Genomic DNA, 14,020 nt, shown 5'->3' on the forward strand with positions numbered 1-14,020 from the left:
GAAGGAGCGACCTGTCCAAGGAAAGCCGCTGGCGCTGGGAGTCCTCCTGTGCTGGCAAGCTGGTTCATGTCCCCGTGGGCTGAACCCCAGGTTTTCTGGGCGGCAGCGTACGCAGGAACGGGCTCTGCAGGCTGAGGCAGGACAAGGAGCGCTTGCCCCGCGTGATTTCACCCAGCTCTTGTGCACACTGCTTTGAGATTTCTGTGTTGGCTGGGGATCAGCTCGGTCTGGCGGTGGTTGGTGTCCGCACCGGGCAGAGAGCAGCCGGAGGCGGGTGGTGCTGGCTCCTGACATCCTACAGCTTGTGTGTCTGTGTGTGTGAAGAGAGGCCACGGATTTACATACAGCTGCTGCGGTGACCTGGGGCCACCGGCTTTTCTGTTCAAACGTCTGCAGGGTGGCTACAAATAATCCGTAATGGCATCGGGAGCTGTCGGTGACCAGTAGCTGTGTCCTGCAGCCAGTCTGATGGTCTGTCAGCGCGGCTGGTGTGTTCAGGTTGATCTTATATAGCATGAGCTTATAGACCAAGCTGTCAAATTTGTTTAAAAAAACCCCAAACAGGCAGTCCCAGACTGCAGCTGACACTCCGTCACGGGCTGCGTCAGAGCTTTGGTCTGCATGCAGCCTTAGTTTGGGCGTTTTTTTTCTTTGCTGTTAAGAAATAAAGATATTACCTTATAGAACTTGATTTCCCTGAAAATTGTAGCACAAGAAGGAGCTCCTGGGGCTGAGTGAGCAGCCTGTGGGTGGAGAGGAAACATAGCAAAGGGCCGGTGGAAGCTGCTGGTGCTGTCCCCAGGAGATGACCCGTTGCTGGCCGCTGGCTCTGGCAGTGATGCCACCAGCGAGCTCTGTGCCAGAGAGGAAGGGGGAGAGTTTTCCGATCCCGGAGAAAAACTTCGTCATCCCGAGCCCTGTAGACAAGAGGCTGTTGTCTCCGCTTTCAGAGGGCTCTGATGGGCGAAGTGTCCGGCTCTGAGGCTGGCAGATGCGTGGAGATAATGCAGGAGCTGCTGGGTTTGCGGTGCTGGGAGGACTGGCCTTCCTTTGCGTGTGACCAGTTTGGTGTTTTCTGGCCTGCGTAAGACGATGCTTTGATCTGTGGTAACAGCCGGAATTTTTCTGAAAGATAAGGCTTCAGTCACTCCTCAGCTAGTGACTTTGAAACGTGCTTTCCCCCAATGGAACAGATGTGAAACTGTGCAGAAGAGCTTTTGAGCTGGTGCTTCTGACTGGAAAGGGCCAAGTGTTGAGGTAGCTCTGAACTAGCCTTTAATTAGGGAGTAAATCACTCTGCGGGGAAGAGTTGTCACACCCCGACGTGCAGAACAACCTGGCACCTCCTGCTTCTCTCCATGCACCCACCCAAGAACCTCGGCGTGCTCCGACACGAAATGGTGCGGGTTTGGGTGCTCCCCTCAGAAGAGGGAGTTCAGGTTTGTCTGAAGCATGGAGCGTCGTTTGGCTTGTAACCACGACTTTCTCGTCTGCCTGGAGATCCCTCGGAGCCGGATGGTAAAGTGGTTTCTCAGCTAATTGCTGCGGGAGCGCCTCTCTGTTAGGACTTGCCTCACAGGTTTGCCTTATATCTCAGACCCGAGCCTGGTGGCTGTACTTTTGCTTTCGTTTACCTGGATGATAATGGCAGACAAAAGCCATCCTGACTGGTCTTTCTGGCTGAGCGAGGGAGTAGCACAGAGCAGCACGGGGAAGGCTTTTTGCTTGGTTTGATGGCGGTTTAAGGACTTTGCCAGGACAGCACTTGGAGAACGCGGGGGCAAGGAAGCCTGCGGGCTGACTTAAGCGTTTTTGATCTGAGGATGGAAAAACCTCCCATGCTTCCTGTTTTACTGCGTTACGCAGCGAGAGAATGGGTACAGAAACGTGGGTGATGTCCGAATCCAACCCCTGCGTCTCATTCGGCATCGCTGTCCTTCCTGAGGAGCCTGTTTGTTCTAGCTGTGGTTCCCGCTGGCCTTTGTCCTTTCCTGGCAGCTGGAGTCTGGCCCCGTCATCCCAGGGCAGGTTGCTCAACCCCTGGCAGCCTTCTTCCTGTGGCGATGCCTCTGAGTGTAGGAGATGGCACATCCAGTGTGTGAACTTCAGAGTCTGCGGTGGATTTTGCTGCACCACCGGGTTCAGGCGGCTGCAGCAGCTGGGGGGCCAATGGCCCCAAAATTCTTCTTTGTAGAATAATTTTTTTTTACCCTGTTTTGGTTGTTGCTTATCTTTGTGGTAAAATCCAGTGTCAGCAAATGGAGGTGGCAGAGACCAACTGTTCTTGGAACTGGGTTCTGGAGGCCTGGTGCAGAACGGAGCACTGCTCTTCATCCCTGCCCTGGGATCCAAGCGGTGAATGGAGCAGCCTCGGGGATTTCAGCTCTGTGTCTGGTCTTCTAGCGGTTTGCTTTAGCTCAGGAGTTTGGGGATGGTTTTCACCTTCAGCTGGCACTACGCGGACCCTGCAGCCGTTTTCTTCCTTTGTTAAGAGCAGTTACTCCTGTGAGTAGGGCAGGGCCAAGAATCCAGTCCCCGACAGGAATCCAGACGTCCCGTTAGAATTGGGGTTTATAACGGTGTCCTCGGGTCACTTCTCAAATTTCAGTGATGCTTTACCCACGTTTTTTCTAAACTATGAGGTGTTCCCCGCTGGAACTGCCTCCTCAGATGCCTGGAGATGAGGAGTTTGGAGTACTTGGACTTTTCTGATGTTTTGGTCTTCTCTTTGCCTGACAGAATGAGCCACATTTCCGTAACAGGCTTACGGTCCTGTGCCTGTGGCACACAAACCAGGTGCTTCAGCTGTGTATGAGTCTTCATGAAACAGGGTCGTTGTCACGCAGTACTGAGTTCTGGTGAAGAACGGGCCTTCTGCTGTGTGTTGGAGGCCTCAGTACCGCCAGACCTCTTCAGGATTGCTGACTTGTGCGTTGAATGAGGTGAAGCATCTCTCGTGTAGCGCCCTAAAACTGCTGTGTGCTTCATTTGCAGGAAGCTGTTTGTGGGTGGCTTGGACTGGAGTACGACGCAAGGTAAGCCCTGGGTTCTGCAGCCGCTGGACAGCAAACAGTGCAGAGAGCTGCCTTTAACGGGGGAAGGCTTGCATGAGATGCCGCTGCTCCCTTCAGTCCACGACTAGCCTGTTCTGAAGGGAGAGTCCGAGTACCTGTTAATCACTTCGGGGTTTGTGTTTTCTGTCAGGTACTGCGGTTTTTCTCGGCTCGGATGACAATTTTCTATCATTGCTTTGCCGTGATGCTGCTTTCCTTTTGCATGAGCAGCGATGAACCATTGTATTTGTGTAGAGAAGCAGAACTTCATCGTTTTCAGAAGATGGGTTTGAACTTGTTCAGCTGTTTGTTCTCCTCTTGCACTCCGTCTTGTAAGGGAGCGCAGCCTGGAGAGGTCAGTGCCTGGTTCTGTTTGATACGTGCTTTTTTTTTCTTTTTTTTTGACAGAAACCCTTCGTAGCTACTTCTCCCAGTATGGAGAAGTTGTAGACTGTGTAATCATGAAAGACAAAACCACAAACCAGTCACGAGGATTTGGATTTGTCAAATTTAAAGATCCCAACTGTGTGGGGACAGTGCTGGCCAGTCGACCTCACACGTTAGATGGCCGAAATGTAAGTTGCTTTTGTGTTTTGTTTTTTTTTTGTCTGCTTCAAAGATCTGTTTTAAATTCGGGCTTCTTGTCTGCAGAGTGGATAGTGTAAAAGTTACCTGGTTGTCGGGTTTCATTATTTATTGTACGGCGGCTTTAACTCAGTGGCTTGTGTCACATCGTAGGAGCGATGTATTGACGATAGCTTTGATGTGGGGAGCTGGGTTCCAGCAGCGCTGTGTTCAGCTGCCAGAAACGTAACTTGTAGAACGATATTGCACGTGCTGAGAACTGACCGTGCCGGAACTTCTTCCAGATTGATCCAAAGCCATGTACCCCCCGGGGGATGCAGCCAGAGAGGACACGACCGAAGGAAGGATGGGTAAGGAAAGATCCTTGGTGCATCTGCTGTGTTGCAGGCTGTGGCTTTCCCTCCAGCAGGTCACTGGGGGATTCACTGGGGTTACAGCCGGGTTCTAACGTCGGAGGTCAGCCTGCAGGCCTTGGGTGTCAGTTTGAGTTCTGCTTAGATTTCTGTAATGAGACTCCAGGTACGACACAGTGTTCAGCAGCACATTGTGTTTGGGTCAGACCCAGGTTGTGGGTGTGCTGTTTTCTCAAGCTCTTGGCAAGGCTTTTAGCTGATGTCTTCAAAGCTTGAAACAAGTGTCTGGGAGTGCACTGGCAGGACTGGTGCTCTCTTCCAGTCCGCTTCACACCCTGCAGGTTAAGAATGACTTTGTTACAAAATGAGTAAATGGCCTCAGAACACAGGCCCTGGTTTTCTGGTCCTCTGAAGAGCAGAGACTGGGTTAGAACTGCGGGCGCCCAGTGTCAGAGCTCTGTGCACGCAGTTGTGTCACTTTAACACCCAGGAGATCTCAAGCCTGGAGGTGGCTCCCCCTCAACCCGCCAGAGACCTTTGCTCGTGTTTCGGTGTCAAACGATAGAAGTAGCCAACTTTGTTGTTCTTCTGACTGGATTTTTTTTTTTCCTCCTTGGTTTAGCAGAAAGGATCCAGGAGCGATAACAATAAATCAAATAAAATTTTTGTTGGTGGGATTCCTCATAACTGTGGAGAGACAGAGCTCAGGGAATACTTCAAGAAATTCGGAGTGGTGAGTCATCCCGCACGCTGACAGTTACCCGTCGGTTGCAAGATGCTTTCCCTCCCTGCTGCCTTTCCTCCCGAGTTCGTCAAGCTGTCACTTTGTGGGTTAATTTAGACAAACTGCTGTAGGGCCGTATTGAAGCGTTTAGTGATAAACTGTGGTAAACGTTCATCATCTCAAAACGTATCTTGCTGTTTGTCAAGACCTATTGAACCTGCTGCTCCGATGTGTAACTTACTTTGCTGCTTCTGTCTCCTCTTGTTTGAGTCTACCTGATGCATTATTCTGTTCCTCCTTGCAAAAACTCCTGAGCTGAGTTGGCTGCATTTTTTTCCTCTTTTCAATTTTTTTTTCCTCTTTTCAATTGATAACTTACAGCTGAGCCGTGAAAAAAGTTTTGTTCAATCTTAAGGGGGGACACAATGACTACTCCAGAGATCAGATGTGTGAGCTCTTCGTCTTCGACTGCACGTGCAGAGAGGTTGAATTTTGTGGCCTCCTGACGTTCTCTTGGTGACAGCAGTTGCTTTTAAGTCACCACCTGGAATTGGCTGAGTTCTCTTGTCCCCAGAACCTCCAGAGAAATACCGAGAGGCAATGGCTAAGGACTGTTTGTTTAGTCTGAAAGGCTGCAGTAGAGTCGTAAATAAAAGTGGGGAACATGACATATATTCTGTGGCCAGAGAGCCAAGAGGCAGCAGCAGGCGCTGGTCCTGACATGGTGACTGCCAGGTAAATAGGTCCAGAGATCCAAGGGGGTGCAGACGGAGCAGTGGGGAAAGGACCCAGCACTGTCCCATGGCAGAACCCCCTGTGATCGGGGCAAATCTCAGCTGGCAGCTGAGTCCAGGAGGACGTGGTCAAGTGAGTCTCTGTGGTGCCGTCACTGGAGAATTATCTTCTCTAGCTGTAAAAGGTAAATTTGCATCAGATTTCAAGCTAACTCAGGGGAATCTAGTAAAAAAAAAAAAATCCTAAGATTGACCTGAAGGCAAAGATGTGATTCCATGAGATCACATGCGCATTGTGACCACTTCCCTGCAGCTGAGAAATGTCAGGGCAGCAACTTTCAGCTGCTTAATGCTGCTTTGAGCCGCGTGTTACACCCTGGCGCCGGCACCGACCATCCACGGCTTCGGGGGGGTTTGCAGTGCCTTTGACAGCATCGGCGCCTAAGTGGTGCTTGAGGAGGAGCCACACAAGTTCTGTGCCTTTGGAGTTAAAGCTGCTTTTCACGGTGAGAGTGCAAACGTGTAATCTGTAGGAAGCTGCTGTGCTGATGGAGTGCGGTGAACACCAGGAGCCTTTGGGGTTGGTTGGTGGGGTCTGAATGGTGCAGTGACCTTAATGCTCAATTAAAACTGTCAATGTGATGAGTCCTTGGGAAGGCCCAGCATGGCAGCTTTCCCGGACAGATGAGCTCAGCCTTGCCTTGAAGGCCCCTGAAGCGCGATGCTCCCGGTGTGTCGGCGCTGTGCTGGGCCGAGCTGGTTCCGGTGGGTTTACTGTGCTGTGTGGGTCGAGTGCGGGAAACCAGCCTGTCGTGGCTGTTGATAACGCTCCCCTGGCAGCACCGTTAGTAGAATTTCCCTTCTCTCTTCCAGGTCACTGAAGTTGTAATGATCTATGACGCAGAGAAACAGAGGCCCCGAGGTAAAGGCTGATCTAGTTTGTCCTTGAAATTTCTTCATACTCTCCTATAGTCAGATGGCAAACTATTTCACACCATCAGAGAAGGTAGACGCTTTTTTTTTTTTTCTACGTTGCCTCAGGAAAAAGAACGATTCACTGGGCAAACATCACTTCAAGTCTAGACTCTTCATCTGCAGCTTTAGTTGGTATCTCTGCATTTAAAGTTAGATATTTCATGTTCATTTTCTTTTTTTTTTTTGCTAATTTTTTAGTTGACTGAAATTTGATTCTCAAGCCGCTCTTGTGGCTTTAAGGTACTTTTGGGGGTGGAAGGAAACAGAGCAGCCTTTGCTGCTGCTCTGCACGAAGGTACGTTGGTCTGTAACTGCAGGGGGGCGGATACTCCAGTTCAGAGAGACTCTGAACGTGGGGTTAGAACAGAGTCCATCTGTTACGTGCTTTTTGGTTCTGTTAAATGGCTTCACTTCAAATGAAACAAGAACACTGCTTAAATGACACAAAACATTCTGAAATATATCTATATGTAGATGGGGATGTGTAATCCCTGTGTGCTAAACTGCTTTTTTTAAGGGAAAAAAACCCCACCACCACTGGAAGTGTCACTAGACGATTTAATCAAGCTGGTGACCTTTGGTCAAAACCCAAAGCAAGTTTCTCATCACCCACCTTCCACCGCATCTGCACCCGCCCGGCCAGGGGGAGGCAATACGTACACCCATGAAGCTCAGTTGCACTGACCACCCTGTAGCATGTTCTACATGCGAGAGAATAGTTTGCCATCTGAACTTTCATTTCTCTCCTGACTCATTATTAAGAAATATATTCTTCACTCCATATTTATTAAGCTGTTAAGTCTTAGTTTTATTTTTAATTTAGACATACATCCTTAGTGACATATTTAAGTGTTTCATAGTAAAGTATGGTAATGTTAAGTAAGTTCTTTTCTTTTTTCTTTTCTCTCTGTGAATTGTTTGACTGTGATTAACGATATCTCTTTAGATTTCTTCTCTCTAGGTGATAATTTATCACAGAGGTACAGGCCAGTTCCACAGTCAGAGGAGGGACGGGCTTTGTCTTTTATTGGAGTGTAAACGAAGTTTCAATATATTTGTTTTTTTGTTTTCTTGCTTTAGCTATCTTAATCTTCTTTGAGCAGATACCTTTTAAGCAGAATGTAAATTCATCTATATAAATGCTCCAGAGCATCCAATTTTAAATGGAGGAGGCAGTGGAGACAAAGATACGGGCATCCGCGTGTGATCTGTGGCTGAAGTTCTGGAATATTTCAGTAATTATTGTATCATCTCTATCTTGTAATGTTTAATCCCAGCCTTGCAGCCATGGAGCAAAAGGTACTAAAACATCACGCCTGGTCTGGATTAATCCTGATCTTGATTAATGGCTTCTCTGCTTAAAGCTGTACTAAACCCCAATAAAACAGAGGGTGCCGCCCACTAACCAGGTGATAGCTTAAAGTAGCAGTGACTGATGGGTGCGGGTCTGGGAGCCACCCAGCATGCAGGTGGACACGGGACACTTTCTCCCCGAATTCATCTGGCGTTCTTGAGCCCCTTCGCTGCCTTTCCTGCTGCTGGCCACATTCTTTGTGCCCCCCGGTAACTGTCAGCTCCAGAAACGGCCTCCCGCAAGCGCTCCTCCTGGGCTGTGCTCCTGGTCCTGCATCCCGGAGCACGGTTCCTCTTGCCTTCTCTCGCTGCTCCGTGTTCTGCTGCACAGCACCGCTCCATCTGTAACTTCTTCCAACAGACACCCCGACCAGTGAATAGTCATAACATGTAAAAGGGCAATTCGCTGCTGTCTTCTCGCTCCGTTCTGAATTCCTCCTCCTTCCGTGAACTCTTCTGTCCTTGCCTTTGAGCTGATCCTCGCTGCGTGTCATCTGACGCGGCTGCTGGGAGCAGGAGGGGAAGGCGGTCCCTGTCACTAATCCCTGGAGTGCGCCTCTGCCAGCGCCTCCCAAGAATGCTGGGAACCAGATTCCCCTTGGTGTCGGAGCTGCAGGGACGCCCTTGAGGAGCCGGCTGTGTGTCTCCAGTCGTCTTCGCTCGGTCCCTGCCCGCTCCCCTTCGCTCCCCGCCAGCAGCGCTCTCATCAGAATTCCTTCCCGTCCCCGCAGAAGTGCAGCAGCCTCGTCACATCTTGAAAGAAACAGTGGCTTTGTTGCACACTCTGCTTCTCGCGCTTTCTATTCTTGGCTGAACCAACAACTGTGAAGTAATTTACAGGTTCTTGCTGTGTTTGTTCTCTCTTCCCCTTGGCTACAAACCAGCGTCATCGCTCTGTTCTGTAGGCCACTTGGATTCCTGCTAAATGCAATTAGTTTCTCGAGCCTTCAGTAAAGTCCTGTCCTTCAGAAAATAAAGCTGCTGGATGACAGGCTTCCTCACTTTCACTCTATCTCAAATCGCCTCTTGCTGCAACTCGGCTGTGTATTGTGCTCTGATTTCTTCATGGTCCCCAAGCTTGGGGTGTTTTTGACCCTTTTAAATTCCATTTATTTCCTTTTTCTTTCCTGACTTCCTCAATGGCCTCTTCCCCGCCTTCCTCCTCCCCCTCCAAAGCCCATCCCATGGTCTCTTCCCCTCCTTCAGTCTTCTTGGAATCCAGTTAAACGAGCAACCCACAGATGTAAATGGGACCCATCTTTCTTTCCCGTGTCCTTCCAGATAAAGGCTGGAATACGAAATGGACGCTTTAAATCCAAACACTTGTCTTTTGGCTCTAACCCGCAGATTTCTAGTTAACCTCAGACAAATATATTGTGATGAAATGCTGCCCTCGGCTTCGAGGCTGCTTTCATCACAGTCAACAAAACTTCGTTTATACTGCCAGTCTCCTGTGTGTGGGAAATGCTAAGTTTTTCCTTTTTATTTTATTTTAGTGATGTCTTTTGCTCTTGTTGCTGACAGCAGAATTTGACCTGCTGGAATCTATTTTGGCCTGTATCTTTGTGTATTTTTTTATATATATATAAACTTTCTCTACAATAGGCCTCTTTGGGCTTACCCAACCCAGTTGGATAAGCTTCGAGAGACACTGACTGTGTAGATACTGTATTTCTGTTTAACGCTTTAGAGCAATATATGGCTGCTGTCAGCACTAGCTGCAAAGCAAAACGCAAACCAAGGGGGAAATCTTGGGTTTCAGAAAAGCAGAAACGCATCCATGTTCCATACGCTTCTGATGCCGCACCTCATTTTTCTTTCTAATGTCGATTGCTCTCCCGTAGCTAATCTGGAGAATGGCACAGCCCGTGTTCTGCATGTGTCCTGACCTTCCCCGGGGCTCGCTGGTGACACCGGCAACGAGTGGTTGATGGCATGAACCAGCCTCCCTGTTCTGTGCAATTAACCACGATTTTGCCACTCTCTCGGCAGTATCGGCAGCTACAGCCTAAGTGCAGGGGTTCTCAAAGCGTCCCCCTCAAATCAGTGTAGTCCTGGGGCTTTGCCTCTTCCCCAGCGCCTTCTGCAGGCACTGGCCATTCCCTCGCAACCTCCAGAGCCGCTGGATCCAGCTGAGCTGCCACCACCCTTGAGGGCTCTGGTCACAGAAAAGGGCACGAGCTGCCCGTGGGGATCTGGAGCAGTTATAGCCGTGTCTTGGGACAGAAAGAGGGACTGAAAAGTGTTGCAGCAGCAGGAAGCTCGCCAAGCGAAATAGCTGACGGGCCGTGGTGGCTCCATGGGTGCATTGCTGCGCTTGGGAGGACTCATGTCTGTGACCTCCTTCTCCTGAGGGCTGCAAAACTTGAGAACCTCTGCTCTAGGTTGTTAGTTTCTGAAGCTTCTCATTCATCCATGGAGTGGTAAAATTTCTCATGCTTTAACAGCTACATTTCAAAGACAACTTTCTTATTTTCCACGGAAAATATTCCCTAACTGGAAGCGGGGTGAGGGATGGGAGGAAGTCGCTTTGCAGCTTTGGGGAACAGGGACGTGATGGGTTTTCTGGGGAACCTCGGCTGTCTCGATAGGAGCTGCAGACTTGCTTGACTTTAATCTGTGCCACAAGTACTTTGCTTTTAATCCCGTGGCACGTTCTGTTTCTGTCTGTATCAGCCCCTTTTTCCATCTCCTGGTAGGTGGGTTAGGAATGAAATCAAATTAAAAGGTGGTTAGAAGCTCCGTTGGTACGTTGCATGTGTGAGCCAGGAGGAGGCATTCATTGCCCAGTGGCAGGACGTTTCCATTGCAATTTTCTCAGATTGACTTCTTTTGAAAATTTAACACAAGTCTCGGTTATCTGAAACCCCTGCTTGAACCCTTGGTCCGCCCCTAATACTGTTCATCATCCTGTTTTGTGTCACAACACCCTGCTACCTTGATTCACTCTTCGTCGTTGGCTAGGTTTTGGATTTATTACTTTCGAGGACGAACAATCAGTGGACCAGGCTGTCAACATGCATTTTCACGACATCATGGGCAAAAAAGTGTGTAGTTGTAGTTTTATTTTACCTTAAGAAAGAACTAAGTCTTGGGCAACTGGCAATTTCCGTGGTGAGCGCAGCGCAGGGGCGGAGGCAGTCAGGCAGGAGAGTGTGGAAGTCCAAATTCGAGGCTTTATCCATGAAGGTGGGGAAAGTCTGAGTTGGCTTCAGAGGGCGAGGGGGGCAGTTAGCGGGGGCTTAGCCCAGAGGGGGGGCGGGTGGCGAAAGCCTGAGAGCTCAGGCTGTGGGTTGCGTGATGGGGGTAAGGCCTTGTGTGAACAGACCTGGGGGTTGCTCTGGCCGAGCAGAGGAGCTGCTGCTGCCGCCTTGTCCGGAGCCTGCCTGGGTGTGGGGAGAGAAGCAAGTTGTTTCCAGCTGTTTGAAAACCAGAATCCCACCGAAATCTGAGTTGCTCGAGGCTTGGTTTAAGATACCACTCCTTCAGATGTGTGTTTGATGCTCAAATTTTGAGGCGGTGTGAGCCAATCGACTTCCCAGAATCTTGAACTTAAAAAGAGAAAGAAAAAAACATCATGAAGGATTGGTTTTTTAAAAAATTGGGTCACTTACTGTGGAACTTTGATACGAACCCACATACTCTATCTAGTAGTTAACCACAATGCAGTTAAGTGACCTCTGGTTGTTTCATCTTCATACTGTGTTGTCAGCAAACGGGTGTTTGACAGGGAGGAATTTTTTAGGCTTGCTTTGATGTTACTCGGCAGGGAACGTGCTCGAACCTGTGGAAAAAAACTAAAAGCAAAGTAAATTGTTGCAGGACACCCCAGATTTATGCAGAGAGAATAAAAACTTCCTAGAGAAAAAAGAGCCACGGGGAATTCTGGTGAGGGCCAGGTCCCTGCAGCTTTCCCTCCACAGCTGATAGAGTAAGTGTTGAACTGTCAACCTGAGCAAGAGCATTCCCGGAGACACAGTGTGCTGTCCCGTCCCTCTGCGCTGGCCTTAGAGGTCCCAAGTGCCGGTAGTTCCGCAGCAGGGAATGTGGAATTGGGGTAACTGGGCAGTGTCTGCTGGTTCTGGGGTCTGGGGATGGGCTGATTCCCAGCAGCGGCAGTGAAGGGAGCGAAGAAACGCGCTGGTGTCCTCCAGAACGGGAGGGTCTGCTCTGGGTCACTGGTGTTTCCCCCGAGCAGCCAAGCGCTGCCTGCTGTGAGCAGGTGCCCTGGCAGCAGTACACGCACCCCGGTACGGGGGTGAATTGCCGGTGCCCTGCCCACAGCCTCGGAATGGCCTTAAGCTGGCGCTTTGGCGAGAGGCCGGGTCTGACCGGGAACCCACAGCTGAGATCCTCCAGGAGGGCGTGGGGAGCCCCGTGTCAGCCTCAGAGCGGCGCCTCTTACGCTGCCAGTGCTGACGCGGGGCTCTCCGGTGCTTCCCAAACAATCTCGGCACCAACACGAAGGGATCTGGGTTTGCCCTTTTTTTTCCTTCCTTTCAATGACATGAAGAGCGGAACCACGCAGCATTTTTTCGGTGAGGAGCAGCAGAGACACCTCGTTTCTTGGTGTAAACCGGGCTCTGGGCAGGTGTAGAATTTCAGCCTCAGCACCAGGCACAGGCGCTTCTCAGTCCCCAGGCTGGCAGTTCAGTGCCTCCACATGTGCTCTGGAAAATGAGTGGGATTCTTCCACCCGGAGAAGTGCCGCTGCCCCACTCTCCTCCCTGACTAATCCTGCCCCTTTAAACGAGGGATCTCTTTCTTTTTGGCAATTAAAAAGGTATTGCTGAAACGAATCCACATGTTGTTGAAAGGAAAAAAAAAAATTGAAATTGCAAGAATGACTCTGCTTTTGTAAGCAAGAACTGAATTCCCCAGAGGCAAATGCGTTAAGACTCATTAATTTGAGTCCTTTGAAAAATTCCCTGGGTTCCTCTCTGGAAGGGGCTTCAGCTGACGAGATTTGGTTACTGTCATGTCTGATGTCCTTGGGGCATCGGCGGGGGGGGCGGGGGGCTTTGTCCTTGCCTGGTGCCTGCTTCCTGTTTGTTCTCTGACATGAATGGCTTTTAAGACATGGCAGGAAGAATTCTGAATACTTTATTTTCCATACTACTCAGGCCCATTGATGATTGAGATTTATTTTCTTTGTACTCTGGCACCCATTAAAATTAATCATAAAATAAAAAAGGCTTTAATTCAGCATGCATGAGTGCTGAGAGTGTTTCATTAAATCAGAAACGGGATTTTTCTGAGGGGTTTATATTGAATGTGCAGCTTATTTTAAGTAGGTCAAACGCACTTAGTCGATGGCGTGGCACACTAGGACATTCTATGTGCGAATAAAATAAGTTCAGCGCTGCGGCTTACTAATTCGAGAAACAGGAGGGCTTTTGTCACTGACTTAACACAGTATGAAGATTTGCTTCTTATTGACTCAACTGTCCATTTTTATTACTTGCATGTTTGTTTACTTTTTTGTTAGATGTAATGTAAGATTCTCTTATCACATCCATTCCCTCTGACATTGTTTGAGTTAATTGAGATTCTTTAAGCGTTAGCCTGGGGAAGGTAAGTCTTTATCTTCCATTAGACATTTAAATAAACTCTTTAAGTTTTAAAACAAACAAACAAAAAACCAACCAAGCAACTGTGTGTTTCTCAGGTATGAGCAGAGCTCAAATTGCCGGTAGGTGGGGTGGGTTAAACCGTAACTTCCAAACGACCCCTGAACATGCTGGAACAGTTAAAGCATTAGTACCCTTTTTCAGAGCGGGCTCTTCGCTCACAGTTCTTACTTGACTGAAAAACGTCCTCTTTAACTGCTGCCTTAAGTGTGAAATTAGTACGGAAATAACCAGACGATGCTTTGTCCAGTGAAGAGCCGTTGTAAGAGGGTACTGCTGTTTTAAGGTTAAAGCCAATGGCCACCGTACTGAACCAGAAGTGATTTGTAGGCTGTTTCACTGAAATCCCTCGACAGTAGGACTTGTAACGTCTTACCATCGTATTTATTGTACCTGAGAAACATTGTAAATTACTGGCCTTAAGTTTAATAATTAAGTACTTAGACATAAGTAATAAGATGCTAAGTGTAGTCTTAAGTGTAATTAAGGGTGTGTGTGAAGGGAAGGGGGGTGCCTTACCCTGCCCCATCCCTCCTGAACGCTGACTCTGTTTGTTTAGGTGGAGGTGAAGCGCGCAGAGCCCCGGGATAGCAAAAGCCAGACTCCAGGGCCG

General features: G+C 49.2%; 1 protein-coding gene across 1 annotated transcript in view; it reads left to right on the plus strand.

The window, feature by feature from the left end:
- Positions 1–2,994: 2,994 nt before the first annotated feature.
- Positions 2,995–14,020, plus strand: part of DAZAP1 (DAZ associated protein 1) — a gene marked incomplete at both ends in the record, with an annotated part of 16,584 nt that continues 5,558 nt past the window's right edge. Inside the window, 8 exons of the mRNA XM_010136873.1 lie at positions 2,995–3,035; positions 3,462–3,628; positions 3,923–3,988; positions 4,045–4,047; positions 4,614–4,724; positions 6,323–6,371; positions 10,742–10,824; positions 13,967–14,016. Coding sequence (XP_010135175.1) covers positions 2,995–3,035; positions 3,462–3,628; positions 3,923–3,988; positions 4,045–4,047; positions 4,614–4,724; positions 6,323–6,371; positions 10,742–10,824; positions 13,967–14,016 — 570 coding nt within the window. The remainder of the gene's footprint in view (positions 3,036–3,461; positions 3,629–3,922; positions 3,989–4,044; positions 4,048–4,613; positions 4,725–6,322; positions 6,372–10,741; positions 10,825–13,966; positions 14,017–14,020) is intronic.

Source organism: Buceros rhinoceros, unplaced genomic scaffold (genome assembly GCF_000710305.1).
Source record: "Buceros rhinoceros silvestris isolate BGI_N320 unplaced genomic scaffold, ASM71030v1 scaffold24525, whole genome shotgun sequence".
Classification (NCBI taxonomy): domain Eukaryota; kingdom Metazoa; phylum Chordata; class Aves; order Bucerotiformes; family Bucerotidae; genus Buceros; species Buceros rhinoceros.